The following is a 15,302-nucleotide window of genomic DNA, read 5'->3' on the forward strand; positions in this document are numbered from 1 at the left end:
GAAGGCAACACAGGTGAGGGGCACATGTGTGCCAGGCACCTGGCCACAGTGACACCTGGGAGGTGGGCCGCCAGGACCACGACTGACGTGTGAGTCGAGGGAAAGGGGAGCACAAAGGGGAGAGCTGGGTGGGCTGAGGCCGGCAGGGTCTCCTAGGTCCGACTCTGGCACCCACTCGCCCAGGGAGCTCAGGAGCCGAGGCAGGGGATGAGGGGAGCTGATGGGTCACCCTGAAAGGAGACAGGCCGAGGATCATGGAACTCAAGGGCAAGCAGAACCCTGCCCCCCAGTCATGCCAGAGCATAGGACCCCGTGTTGGGGAGAAAAGGCCCCTCCCCAGGAGGAGTTCTGGGGTGGGAGGCCTGGGACCTTCACGTGGGCACGGGGGCAGCCTTCCCAGATGAGGCCGGAGACATTTGCTCCTAATGCAGAAAAGGCTGGACGGCACGCCACAGGCAAGGAAAGGCTGGGGGTGTTTCCACGGAGGCCGAGGCTCCCTCCTCAGCCAAGGAGTCAGCTCCCCCAAGCCTCCTCAGCTAGACTGCTCACCAGGCTCTCACAGACCACTCACTGCCCTGGGTGTTCCCCTCCCCTTCCTTACGGATGCACACGCTGGCCTGCAGGAACCCCTTCGGCCTACATACCCCGCTCGTGGGTCCGGTCCCACACGGCCCCCGCCATGCTAGGCCAGCCTCACCTGCCGGAGCCGGCCCTTCAGGAAGAAGGCCGGCAGGGCGCCCAAGGCCAGGGCACAGCCACAGCGAGTCATTTCCTCGGGGCTCTGGAGTTCAGCGAGATACAGCTTCACCAGCTCCTCTGAAAAGAAAGGACCAGAGCGTGACCACTGTTGTCCATTATCCACAAGACACACTCCCCAAGTACAGTCCAGAAGATGAGCAAACAGTGGCTGAAGGAAGGAGGGGCGACTTAGACGCCTAGAGCAGACGTGTTTTCAAAGCAGCGTAAATCAGCCAGATTGAAGAAAAGAGATTTTCAGTAGGTGGTTTTAAGATTTTCATAAGCAATTTTAATACACAATTTCACTCTTGAGAAAATAAAGCCAACAGTTTTACCAGTAGTCAACACGGTCAAACTTCTGTTTTTTATTCACTAAGAACACAAATGCTTTCCTCAGATGATGAGGATACTTCCTCAAAGACCGAGAGCGAATGTGGTCCCAAGTGGGACCCCCAGGGCTAGGTGCTCAGGCGCAGCAGGGGTGCAGGGGCCACTCCGCACGAGACACCCACGGCCGGTCGGGCAGAAACGGGCAGTGCAGTCAGTCAGACTGAGAGAGCACAGGGCTGGGAAAGCAGACCTTCCCACACGGGAGAGGCCAGTCATGGGAACTGGAGAGCAACCGAAACAGAGGTTTGACAGGGAGACACAGGACAGGCTGGTAAAGAATCCGCCTACAATGTGGGGACCTGGGTTTAACCCCCGGGCTGGGAAGGCCTCCTGGAGAAGGGAAAGGCTACCTACCCACTCCAGTGTTCTGGCCTGGAGAATTCCATAGATTATACAGTCCACGGGGTTGCAAAGAGTCGGACACGGACTGAGTGACTTTCACTTTCACAGGAAAAGGGGCCCTGAAGCTATTCAAGAATTCAAGGAGGTCAAGTGGAAAACAGCTCTGTTCTCTGGAAAGGCAGCTCCGAAGTCAAGGAAGGCCGGACGCCCTTGCTCTGCACCCACCACAACCAAAGAGGCGGTGCCACCACCGCTTACACTTCAACACAGCAAGGCTTCTGTAACGTGTGTGTGAAAGCCTCCGTCCTCATACATTAGGGTGGGGGAAACGAATTCCACTTGCACGGACACCTTTGGTGGAACTTACGATAACACACTTCAGCTGAAAATCCTCTTTCTAGACATGGAGTCTGCGGACACAGAGGGCCAACTGTGCTGGCTCTTTAGGTAGAACTGCGTGTGGTACGAGGACACAGTATAACGTCACTAACTCAGAAAGTCTATCAGGATCAGATGACAAAGTATTTTCTAACTTTTGGAAAAATTCCCAAAAAGTAGATTTAGACTACTGCATCCATGATTCCAGATGTACAAGCTGGATTTTAAAAAGGCAGCAGATCAGATCAGATCAGTCGCTCAGTCGTGTCCGACTCTCTGCAACCCCATGAATCGCAGCACGCCAGGCCTCCCTGTCCGTCACCAGCTCCCGGAGTTCACTCAGACTCACGTCCATCGAGTCAGTGATGCCATCCAGCCATCTCATCCTCTGTCATCCCCTTCTCCTCCTGCCCCCAATCCCTCCCAGCATCAGAGTCTTTTCCAATGAGTCAACTCTTTGCATGAGGTGGCCAAAGTACTGGAGTTTCAGCTTCAGCATCATTCCTTCCAAAGAAATCCCAGGGCTGATCTCCTTCAGAATGGACTGGTTGGATCGCCTTGCAGTCCAAGGGACTCTCAAGAGCCTTCTCCAACACCACAGTTCAAAAGCATCAATTCTTCGGCGCTCAGCCTTCTTCACAGTCCAACTCTCACATCCATACATGACCACTGGAAAAACCATAGCTTGACTAGACGAACCTTTATTGGCAAAGTAATGTTTCTGCTTTTGAATATGCTATCTAGGTTGGTCATAACTTTCCTTCCAAGGAGTAAGCGTCTTTTAATTTCATGGTTGCAGTCACCATCTGCAGTGATTTTGGAGCCCAGAAAAATAAAGTCTGACACTGTTTCCACTGTTTCCCTATCTATTTCCCATGAAGTGATGGGACTGGATGCCATGATCTTCGTTTTCTGAATGTTGAGCTTTAAGCCAACTTTTTCACTCTCCTCTTTCACTTTCATCAAGAGGCTTTTTAGTTCCTCTTCACTTTCTGCCATAAGGGTGGTGTCATCTGCATATCTGAGGTTATTGATATTTCTCCCGGCAATCTTGATTCCAGCTTGTGTTTCTTGCAGTCCAGCGTTTCTCATGATGTACTTTGCATATAAGTTAAATAAACAGGGTGACAATATACAGCCGTGACGTACTCCTTTTCCTATTTGGAACCAGTCTGTTGTTCCATGTCCAATGCTAACTGTTGCTTCCTGACCTGCATACAAATTTCTCAAGAGGCCTATCAGGTGGCCTGGTATTCCCATCTCTTGAAGAATTTTCCACAGTTTATCGTGATCCACACAGTCAAAGACTTTGGCATAGTCAATAAAGCAGAAATAGATGTTTTTCTGGAACTCTCTGGCTTTTTCTATGATCCAGCAGATGTTGGCAATTTGACCTCTGGTTCTTCTGCCTTTTCTAAAACCAGCTTGAACATCAGGAAGTTCACGGTTCACATATTGCTGAAGCCTGGCTTGGAGAATTTTGAGCATTACTTTACTAACGTGTGAGATGAGTGCAATTGTGCAGTAGTTTGAGCATTCTTCGGCATTGCCTTTCTTTGGGATTGGAATGAAAACTGACCTTTTCCAGTCCTGTGGCCACTGCTGAGTTTTCCAAATTTGCTGGCATGTTGAGTGCAGCACTTTCACAGCCTCATCTTTCAGGAACCAGAGATCAAATTGCCAACCTCCACTGGACCATAGAAAAAGCAAGGGAATTCCAGAAAAACATCTATATCTATTTCATTAACTTTGCTAAAGCCTTTTACTATGTGGATCACAACAAACTGCAGAAAATTCTTAAAGAGATGGGAAAACAAGATCACCTTACTTGCCTCCTGAGAAACCTGTTTAAAGGTGAAGAAGCCACAGTTAGAACCGGACATGGAACAGACTGGTAGAAAGTTGGGAGAGGAGTATGTCAGGTTGTATACAGTCGCCCTGCTTATTTAATTTACATGCAGTGTATATCATGTGAAATGCTGTGCTGAATGAATTACAAGCTGGAATCAAGATAGCAGGGAGAAATATCAACAGCCTCAGATATGCAAAAAGCAGAAAGTGAAGAACTAAAGACCCTCTTGATGAAGGTGAAAGACGAGAGTGAAAAAACTGGCTTAAAACTCAACATTCAAAAAACTAAGATCATGGTATCTGGGTCCAACAGTTCAGTTCAGTTCAGTTCAGTCGCTGTCCCGACTCTTCGCGACCCCATGAATCACAGCACGCCAGGCCTCCCTGTCCATCACCAACTCCCGGAGTTCACCCAAACTCATGTCCATCGAGTCGGTGATGCCATCCAGCCATCTCATCCTCTGTCGTTCCCTTCTCCTCCTGCCTCCAATCCCTCCCAGCATCAGGGTCTTTCCCAATGAGTCAACTCTTCGCATCAGGTGGCCAAAGTATTGGAGTTTCAGCCTCAGCATCAGTCCTTCCAATGAACACCCAGGACTTGTCTCCTTTAGAATGGACTGGTTGGATCTCCTTGCAGTCCAAGGGACTCTCAAGAGTCTTCTCCAACACCACAGTTCAAAAGCATCAATTCTTTGGCTCTCAGCTTTCTTCACAGTCCAACTCTCACATCCGTACATGACCACTGGAAAAACCACAGCCTTGACTAGATGGAACTTTGTTGGCAAAGTAATATCTCTGCTTTTTAATATGCTATCCAGGTCAGTCATAACTTTCCTTCCAAGGAGTAAGCGTCTTTTAATTTCATGGCTGCAATCACCATCTGCAGTGATTTTGGAGCCCCCAAAAATAAAGTCTGACACTGTTTCCACTGTTTCCCCATCACTTCATGGCAAATAGATGGGGAAAAAATGGAAACAGGGACAGACTTCATTTTCTTGGACTCCAAAAATCACTTCAGACAGTGACTACAGCCATGAAATTAAAAGATACTTGCTCCTTGGAAGAAAAGCTATGATAAACCTAGACGGTATATTTAAAAACAGAAACATCACTTTGCTGACAAAGGGATGTAGTGTCAAAGCTATGGTTTTTCCAGTAGTCATCTATGGATGTGAGAGTTGGACCATAAAGAAAGCTGAGCACCAAAGAACTGGTGCTTTTGAACTGTGGTGCTGGAGAAGACTCTAGAGTCCCTTGGACAGCAAGGAAATCAAATCAGCTGATCCTAAAGGCAATCAACCCCAAATATTCGTTGGAAGAATGGATGCTAAAGCTGAAGTTCCAATACTCTGGCCACCTGATGCAAAGAGTCAACTCATTGGAAAAGACTTTGATCCTGGGAAAGATTGAAGGCAGGAGAATAGGGTGACAGAAAATTAGAGGGTTGGATGGCATCACTAAATCAATGGACATGAGTTTGAATACACTCATGAGAGATAGTGAAGGACAGGGAAGCCTGGCATGCTGCAGTCTATGGGGCCGCAAAGAGTCAGACAAGACTTAGCAACTGAAAAATAACCCATGATTCTTCCATACTTAAAATAATTTTTGAAGTGTTCCATATATTTTTGAAGTAACTGTAATAAATATTCTGTATTATGATACAAGGGAAAGCTCCAGGCCACATAACGTGTAAATACAAAGTTTTTTAATATGAAACTCCCACTCCGGAACTAGACCCTACAAACAGGACCGTGTGACGTGTCAGATAAACTGCAGCTTAGAGGCTAGTTCCGGAAAACCCAACTGATGCAAAGACATGCAACAAGACAGCTACACCGACGCTGTTCATGGGAAGAGGAAAAGATAATAACACATGAAGGACACGTGCCAGAAAAGCATTGTGGGTCATACAAAAATTCTAAATGCACTTAACCATGAAATAGAAAAGTCAGTCAAGTAATCACCGAATGAACAGACTCCAAGGAAAAAGCATGAAAGCAGGAGGACGTGGGAAGGCAGCAGAAGCGGACAATTCTGAGCTGACAGAGCCTGGGGAACGAGTGCGAACGACCGTCCCCTGATAATGAGGGCTGGGCCCCGAGGAAGACCAGGGACAGGACAGAAGAGAGGTCCTCCCAGAGACAAAGCTCCACCACAGCACTGGGAGCCTCCAAAGTCCAAAACAGGGCACAGTGGACTTAAAAACATAACTTAACAAAACACCGCTGAAGTAAGAGTTGATTCTACAGTAAAGTGGTAACATCCGGGAAGTGGAGCCCACGTGGCCTCAGAGAAGTCTGGCTCCAGGTGAGGATGGGATGGGCTGAGGAGGGGCGGCATCACCACAGCCTGCCGCCCACTCTCTCTACCCCCCAGGCCCGTCCACACCACAGCAGGAGAGGCAGGCACCCCACAGCCACCCACCCCCAGCCCCACTGGGTGCAGGGCTGAGTGCAGACACCCACTCACCCTGTGCGGCAGCCTCTGCCTCCCCAGGCTCCCGGGCGTGGTACTCGCTGCAGAGGGCGGCCAGGGCCGACACAGCCGCCTCCTGAAACGGAGGAGACGTGAGTGAGCTGCAGGCTCCTGGTCAAGGAGCAGCCAGGTGGCCCTGCGGTCAGGCCAGTGACTTGGTTTGAAAGACCCAGAGGCTGATGACATCATTCTTTCTGGTATGTCTGCTAGACATTGTCATCATCGTCAGTCAGATGTGGTCATAAGTTTACTATTCTCTGCAACTAATACACTGGATATAAAAGTTATTTTCTCCATACAGTGCAAATTTCACGTCTCTCCATGTGAAAGGCAATAATGAAATGTGGTGTTTTCTTCTTTCCCAGCTGAAATAATGATGGAAAAGTGTGTTAAACACCAGAAGCTGCATGGCAAGGCCCCTCAGGTGAGCCACAGAGAGGCCTAGTATGCAGTGGAGCTGGGGGCCCAGGACTGCTGGGAACAGGGCTGGTTGGACAAGGAGGAAGGGCTGACCCAAGGCTGGGGCACCTCAGGGGACAAAGCGCAGGAATGGGGTTCACACCACAGAGGCCCTTGGCCCTCCTGTCGCCTCCACAGTGGCTCACCTCAGCCTTTCTCCGTGGTGAAGACCACACGGGGCAAATGCTGGGTTCCTGTGTTCTTCCCAAGTGAAGGTCGCTTGGTCGTGTCTGACTCTGTGGCCCGATGGACTATTCAGTCCATGGAATTCTCCGGGCCAGCATACTGGAGTGGGTAGTTCCCTTCTCCAGGGGATGTTCCCAACCCAGGGATCGAACCAGGGTCTCCTGCACTACAGGTGGCTTCTCCACCAACTGAGCTACCAGGGAAGCCTGGGTCTTCCCAGGGCTCCTTCAGATCAGGGAGCACCAACGGAGGTGCCGGGGGAGGGGTGTCCTCGCACAAATCAGAGCAGGTTCACACACGATCACGACTGGTGTGAATGAACTATGGATTGTTTTTAAAAGGAATTCTGACACCGATCATGAAGAACTCAAATTCAACTAGTAAAACTGTACCTGGATCCTACAGAACGATAAAGTTACTTATAGAAAAAGGGATGAAGACTGAAGATATGTTCTATTCACCCAACAGAAAAACTGAGACACAGGAGGCTGGAGAGCTACAAGAAAGACCAATATCTACTTCCAGTCCTTCATCCTCCACATCAAAGCCTAGTCATTATCAATACCAAGGCTATTATCTCTGCACGGGGGTAGGGGTTGCAACTCTGTTAGTCCAAAGTTCACCTGTCCTGAGGCAGGACAGCAGTGGCCACGGGGATGGGGACACACACCACACACTCTTGCTCACGTGACGTGACTGACACTGACATGCTGTCACGATTCTAGCAGTTTGCTCATCCGCACGTGAGCATCACAACAGGAGCCTCCAGCCCTAAATTATACAGCTCAATAGGGAACACGTTTAGAAGGCAAATTAATTAATAAAACTAGAAACAATAATAAAAAATTTAAATATTCTGGTCAATGATGGCTGCATTAGTTGTCCCGATCATAAATTACATAAACAATATCATTCAGAATTCCAAATATAATTATTGGCATTTATCAATCATGTTGGTCTACAAAAGGGACTCAAAATGCACAAAGACCTTTGAAACACTCAAATATTTATACACAGTGCAAAAGCCAGAGAGCCTTTGCTCCCCACACCTTTATATGTTGTCGAGAGTGGCTTGAAATGAGGTGGAGGTTTTTCAAGGTGTCGTTTATCAGCCACTGCCAACCATCTGTCAAAGAAACAAATTCATTCAGCTGGTAAAGAACATTTGCATCAAATTAAAAACAACACCACACAGATCTTCTACCTCTCAAGTCAAAGTAGACAGTGACCTTTGAGAGGAACCTGCAGGAAATCTGAGGTACATGCTCTCCAGGTCGAATGAAATTCTAAAGGCCTTTGCCCTCTCCACCTATAGGGGTAAACTCTTCTTTCTGCTGTTGAAATGTGAAAACTGTCACGATGGGCAAGTTTTTGTTCTCCTTTTACACCTGCAAGCTTCAAGTGGTCTTTGCCTGTACTTCTTCCCTGAACAATCCCCCCACCAATAAAAATCAAACACAAAATTCAACTAGATCTAATACTTGGAAACAAACACTAACTCATTTTTTGCTTCTTCCTCAAGTTACAGAACTTCTGAGGCTGTAAAGCAAAGAGCCAGCACAGCCAGCAGGGGCGGTGACCCCAAGGCTTTTCTTACTACCTCTCTGTGACCAGCGGCCACAACGTCAGAGCCTGGAGACGCTCCAGACCAGCACCGGGGCCTGACTGCCACCCCTGGAAGAGCCGAGGCAGCTGCTGGGCCTCCGCTCTCGCCCCTCGGGCTGGCACTGTCCAAATGGGAGAGGAACGGCCGAGAATGCCTGGTGCTGGGCACAGCCGTGACAGGCAGAGCTCCAGTCGGGAGCCCTGAGGAAGGAGCTTGAGCCCTTGGAAGAGAAGGAAGAATCTCTGCTTCTGTGGGGAGAGTGTGGGGGATGCTCCCTGTTTACAGTGGGTTCTTAACAGCAACTTAAAACAGATTCTAACAAGATGGAATTTACCATCCACCCTAACAGGTTGGTCTTCACTTTTCAAGCTGAATTAGTTCTGGAAGAAAATGCCACAATGTGAGTCGCTGGAGAGGTGCACTTACCGATCACGGCATCACCTCTGAAGGGCATTTTGGAAAGGGCCACGTTTTCTATTAAAATGCACACTAGGAAGAAAAAGGATGAACGCAATGTCATTTCCCCAAAAGTGCCCATCCCAGCACCCACCCTGCTGCACCGGAGCCTGGCGCGGCCAGCACCGCCTTCCCGCCCCTGCCCCTCAGCGCGGGCGTCGGGGGCGAGCCCCCAGCATGTCCTCAGCACCAGACCTGGCCCAGGCTCGGGGGCAGTGCCAGGAGCCACGAGCAGCAGCATCACGCTGGTGCCCTCGGGGAACCCTGCCCAGACAAGGGAGCAACACGTGGAGGCCGCAGGTCTGACCCCATAAGAACCCCCAGGGACAGACAACTCAGCTCTCAAACCACGGACACCCACAAGTGACCAGGCGCTGTGGCTGAGCAGCAGGCACCTGCCCAATGAGGACCACGGAGAAGCAAGTTCCCCTGGAGGGGGGCTCCCCCACCTCAGGTCAGCACCAGGGTCCGGACAGGGTCAGAGGAGGTAACACGTATCACCCCGACGGGACAGTCCCCAGATGAGCCACAGTGCACAAAGCTCTGGTAAATTCCTGACCTCTGTAAATAATGCAGTGTCCGTTTTAATAAACTACCACTTCTGCGCGTGGAAACATAGACCAGTAGAGCTGCTCAGCGGCCACCACCACAAGGACACCTGAGCCTCTGTGTGGTGGCCTCACATGGCTGTCCTGGCACCAAGGAGGCTCTGACCTGCCCGGCGCCTGCCCACAGGCCACGTGGCTCTGCCCATCCCACATGGCTCCTCACGCTGCCCATTCACACAGCAAATGCACCCCTACCTCGGTCACTACAATAGAACAGCCTAATGGTTTTCTCCTACTGAATGAGTAGTTTGCATTTGCTGGAAAAAATCTAACACTACAGAAAAATAAGATAGAAAACCACCACTGACATTTTGGTGGCCATGTAATTTGGGGGTCCCAACACGGACCTTCACAGGCTGAGAGAGCACAGGCGCTCCTCCTGTCAGCTCGGTGCCCTGACCCCGTCTTCACCACCTTGCTCCTGCCTTGACCCCGAAACTAAGCTGAGCTGGAGCATGGCTCCCACACCTCCTCCCAATGCTCAGAGGGTCACAGACCATAGGCGCCCCCCGCCATGGCCAGGCTAGGCTGGGCTGGCAGCAACAAATCCCAACCTCAGCGCCCACAGCAACAGAGGCTCCCTGTGCCCACTGCACAGCCGCCATGCCTCAGCAGGGGTGCCCGTCACTGCCCCCCAGGGACCAGTGACCGGCGGCAGCTGTCCTCTGAAATGCTGCCAGGCCAGCGAGGAAGCCAGCTCTTCAGTCTCTGCGAGCATGGACTCCACCCCACCTCCTCACACTCCCGACTCCCACCGTCCTGAGCACAGATGTGACCTGCCAGCACGAGGGGGCCTGGGGGCCGGAGGAGGGGTGTCCCAGCAGAGCCAGGATGCGCACAGGCCCCTCCCCGGCTCCAGCCACCAAACTGCTTTTCTTCTCAAACAACGTAACTGACCACGGGAGACCCCATGCTCTTTAGAAGACGGGCAACATCCCACACTATGGTTATGAAACTGTTAATCCAATATTTCCTGTTGGGCTCAGCTCTCCTTCCAGTTTCTGTCATGTCAAACAAGATGGCCACACACATCCCATCAGCACACAGACTGCCTGTCTGTCCAGCAGGATGCCTGTCACCCCTACATGTTTTGGGGGTGCAGAGTCCTAGGAGTGGCCATGCAGGGCAGAAGACTGCACATTTTTAATCCTAAGAGACAATGCCCTTCGCAACTGGAAAATGCTGTAACAACATATACTCCAGAGCAGGCGTTCCACGGCAGAGGATCACCCAGCTCTGACGTAGCCAATATGATCGAGAAGACGCGTCCTCCTCGTGGAGCTAACCAGCATCTCCCCAGCAACCAGGTGAGGCTGAAAACTTCCTGGGTAGGAAGTTTTTTAGGGACCAATGTGATCACTTAATTTCTCCTAAAATTTCCTTCAAGTTTTAAAAAATGTACCTCCTACACTTAAGTTTAATCAGGAATTAATCAGTAAAATGTCCATTAATTAGAGATTTAGCTTTTTGTGTATGTGTGCAGAGGGGACACAGTTTTGGTTCCTTCCACGTGGTTCCTTGGGACATCATCAACCACTCTATCAACTGCCCTCTTCAGCCAGGTTGGAAACACGTACCTTCTTTGTCACACGTGAAATCCCATGTACGTTTGAAACTTCTGATTCTCCCTTCTGTTTTATCAATCTATCATATTGAAGAGGGAAAGAGGGCAACATTCGCAGTCCTAACTGTATCACCCCTTCATGGGACACTTACTCTACTCATTCATCCCACCCCAGCGGCTGCCAGCCCCGTAGCTACTAAAATGTATCTGGACCCACAGAAGCTGAAAATTAAGAGCCTGGGGTGCACACACACAGGAGAAGCAGCGGGCTGAGCAGGCAGCCCTGGAGTTAGGATGTGCAGGCCAGGTGCACCGCCACGGTAACTCTGACCAGAAAACGGCCCGGCCACTGGTCCCTGCAAAGGAGCCCATCAGGGAACTTTACAAGGTGGAAAACAAGTAAATAAATATCCTTGGGACTTTTGTCTTCCTTCAGTGGTGGGAAGAAAGGACCTTGCCCCACAACCTGCAGCCTCTGTTGCTCAGACCTACCTGCTTGTCTCATGAGCTCTCCTCCCAGACCCCTGAAAATTAATGAAAACAAAGTTAAAACTCTTGTTATACAAAACGTAAATATTTTCACCGAGTAACAGATGTAACTTCAGGCTCCAAAAAATATTAAGACGACATTAAAGAGCTGCATTTGTTGTTGGCCACGTGAACTACTTTTTATGAAAAGAAATGAAAATATGTGCTGTGACCGCTTATGAGATGATTTTCAGTTTTCACTGGAGACTCTAATCCCTGGTATGAATTATATCACAGAATCACATGTAACAAACTCCAAACACTGTTCAACTCTTATTTTGTAAAAACTACAGGAACTTAAGACACCAGGAAGATATCACCACCCAGCAGGATCGGGGAGAGGGGCTGCCCGCCTGGACCCCCGACTGACGTGGGACGCTGACGATGGGGAACTGGTGGACATGAGTTCAAGAAACACTCCGGGAGAAGGCAGGAAAGCTATGGCTTCCGGCCGAGGCAGAGGAACAGGATTCGAGTTCGCCCTCCTGCCTCAAACAAGTGGAAAACTGGACAAACATCCAGAGGCTTGCAGACAGAGGTGTGGGAGGAGGGAAGGAGCAGCCAGGGCCCAGCAGGGGGGCCCCCGCAGATGGAGGTGGGGAGGCCAAGGCGGCCGGAATCTGAGGGGCTGCGGAGCAGCACCCCCAGCACTGACCCTGAGCTGCACGTTCGAGAAAGGAAACCACCTGAGTCTGAAAGAAGAAAAACACTCCTAAGGAGAAGGCGGGGCACGCATAGGAACCCATACAGGCGGGGGAGCCCCCTCAGGCAGAGCACGGGCCTCCTCAGGCACGAGGCACCAGGAGACCCCCGCAAGGAGCACCTGAGCGGCCGGCCCACTTGTTTTGGCCCTGCCAGGCCTCCAGAGCCGGCTGTGAAAGGGTCCAACTGAGCCCACCAGGCGAGCAGAGCCCGACAGCAGCAGGCGGCGCCCAGCGACAGAAACACCACAGAGCCCAGCGCCCCGCTGAGAATCAGAACACCCCTCACGACTCCAAGAAAACAACCCGCACAGACCCAGCAGCTCCCCAAGAGGAGGGGATACACACACAGGGTTGTCAGAACAGCTCTCAGCTCATGCACATGTCCCAGGAGGGGAGGAGAGGGACTGAGTCACAGCAAGACAAAACAGGACCTCAAGAAATAAAAACACAGACCTGAAAAGAAAAGCTGCACTGAACGCAATCAACGATGATGGGAACAGAAACCAAAGCAATAAAGACGAAGAGGTTAGAGAGACCCAGCTCAAAGATAAGCGAATCACGTAAAAACGACAGAGTCCGTTTAAATAGCCTCCGGTGGACCAAGTAGAGGGCGGTTTAAGTCACAGAAGGAGTAACAAGGACGGTACTAAATTACAGCACGGTGTTGGCGGGGGTGGGGGGGCGTGATAACAAGGACGTTACTAAATTACAGCATGGTGTTGGCGGGGGAGGGGCGGTGCACGAGTCTATAGTGATATATCAGACAGGCAGACAGCAGGGTGGGAGTGGGGAGGGACGCTGCTCTTTGCAGACAAGTCTCAGAAAATGCACATGGAAAGAATGAGGGAATCAGCCAGGCACCCACTGGCAGACCACAGGGTGATGGCTGACTCAGGCAAGGCCGGCGCTGGAAACCAGGATCCACGAGTCTTGAAACCACCGTCAGGCCAGTTGCTAGCTGCAAGGGGGTGCATGCCTCTCACCGGCACGTCTGACCTTCTGGAGGTCGTCCCTAAACCCAGGGGTCAAGTCAGCGTCTCCACCAGGGGGCAAACACACCGACGTCACAGGCAACACAAGGGTCCGCAGGGCCGCGCCGGCCACGCCACGGGCGAGCCAGAGCCGGCCATGCCAGCCACGCCACGGGCGAGCCAGAGCCGGCCGCACCGGCCACGCCATGGGCGAGCCAGAGCCGTCATGCAGGGAGCACCCCAGCAAACCCGGCATGTGCGACGGCACACAGCACACCTGGCCTGAAAAGAGGCTGCGTCGTGCAAAGCAAAAAGGGGGTAACTGAGTAACACCAAACACAGCACAAAAACTTGAGTAGGTCCTAGCTCAAGGGGGAAAGAAGGCTACGGAGAGCATTTGAAGACAAGCTGAAGGAACCTCCGCTTACAGGTCACGGAGGTCACATGGAACCTCCTGGGTGCAGCGCAGACGCTGGTCGTATGTGGTCACACAGGAGAAAGTCCCTGCTCTTCCCTGATCCTTTCTCAAGTTTTAAAGAGGAAGTAACAGGCCCAGAACTTACTAAAGAAAACAAACAACACACGTATACAGAAAGAAAGAAAGCAAACGGTCAAGATGTTATGAATGACTGACTGAGGTGAGGAAGGGTGAACAGGCATTCCCTGCGTGATTCTTTTAATTTTACTTAGACCCTAAACTCAAGATAAAACGTTCGGGGTTAGGGAAAATCAGTCCTTGCTACGTCCTCCCCCAGGAAGATTTCTGAGCACAGTCCACCCAAGAGAACGCAGTTCCCAGAGTCGCTCACATCTCTGAGAAAGCAAGGGGGCCCCAAAGAGACCGGGGGAACCCAGCACCCCTGAGGCCACAAGGCCGTGGCTCCCAGGACATCAGGTGGCCTCCCAAGGGCCAACTGCTTCACTCACAGAGGGGCAGGAGCACACCCCCCAGGGGACCAGAAGAGAGGGCGGGTGCAAACCCCACATGCAACTCACATTTCCCTCCAAGATCAAGATCCAGCTCCCTCGACCACATGACCTGCCGTTTCCATTTCCCCACAGTTCACATTTCTTTAAGACTTTCTGTCCTGCAAAGGATGGCCTGTCACCACTCCTGCAGGAGGGCCTGACGCTGCCAGACACGTAGGGACTGGGCCGTGGCCACCACAAGCAACGAGGCCCCCACGCACTCAAGTGTCAGAGGAAATTCAGCGAGGGCTCCCCAGAGAGCTCCAGGCCCGCTGACGGAAGTGCCTACCAGGTTTCAGAGCTTGGGCGTTCCCAGTCAGGAGCACCACACAGCCTGGCCAGGAGTTCTCACCCTCCTGCCCCTCCTCAACAGGGATTCTCCTTCCAACCTGCCGGACACAGTGAGTGCTCAGAGCTCCCACTGCACACGGCGGTCCTCCCAGCACAAGCCCCCCACAGCCAGCCAGCACTGACCACCCCTGGTGTCACGGGGCCGCCCTGTCAGTCTGTCAGAACCTGTGAGATGCTCCAGCCCTGTGTCCTTTGCCAGTGTCAGAGGGATCTTCAGGTCACGTGGGACCCAAGGTTCTAGCACCAGACTGACCTAAGGGGTCCCTTCCAGGAGAGAGGATTTACTTCCATAGGCGAGGCTGCTTCCTGGAGGTGAGGGCCAAGAAGGAAGGGTCTGGAGCTTTGTCCCTTCCAGCTCCAAGGAGGTCCCAGCTATGGAGGTCTGAGCCCAAGAAGGCTCTGCCAGGCAGGATCCTCCATTTACTTGGGCCGGGAGCCCTGTGGGAGGGAGGTCAACACTGGTAGTGCCATCTGTGGTGGGGCCTCACATCACAGAGAATCAGCTCAACCCAATGGAAACCCTGGATGCCAAGGCTGGGGGGGTGGTCTCCCTGGGTGGCAAAAGCTGTGTGCCACAAGTAGCCATTAGGAGGATTTGGTTTGACTCCACGGGGACAGGACCCAGCCAGGAAGCTGTGCCTCATCTGCCAGGGACTCTGTCCTCTGGGCCTTTTATGTTGCTGATTTGAATGAACACTTTTGCAGCAATAAGCCACAGTCACA

The 15,302-nt window shown here is 51.7% G+C and overlaps 1 protein-coding gene across 1 annotated transcript in view; it reads right to left on the reverse strand.

Moving 5' to 3' along the window:
* The window catches only part of TBCD (tubulin folding cofactor D), a 148,720-nt gene that overhangs the window by 16,736 nt on the left and 116,682 nt on the right, over positions 1–15,302 (reverse strand). Inside the window, 5 exon segments of the mRNA XM_005887772.3 lie at positions 698–816; positions 6,172–6,253; positions 7,872–7,948; positions 8,855–8,917; positions 11,549–11,580. Of these exon segments, the coding sequence (XP_005887834.2) occupies positions 698–816; positions 6,172–6,253; positions 7,872–7,948; positions 8,855–8,917; positions 11,549–11,580 (373 nt within the window).

This window comes from Bos mutus, chromosome 19, assembly GCF_027580195.1.
Source record: "Bos mutus isolate GX-2022 chromosome 19, NWIPB_WYAK_1.1, whole genome shotgun sequence".
Classification (NCBI taxonomy): domain Eukaryota; kingdom Metazoa; phylum Chordata; class Mammalia; order Artiodactyla; family Bovidae; genus Bos; species Bos mutus.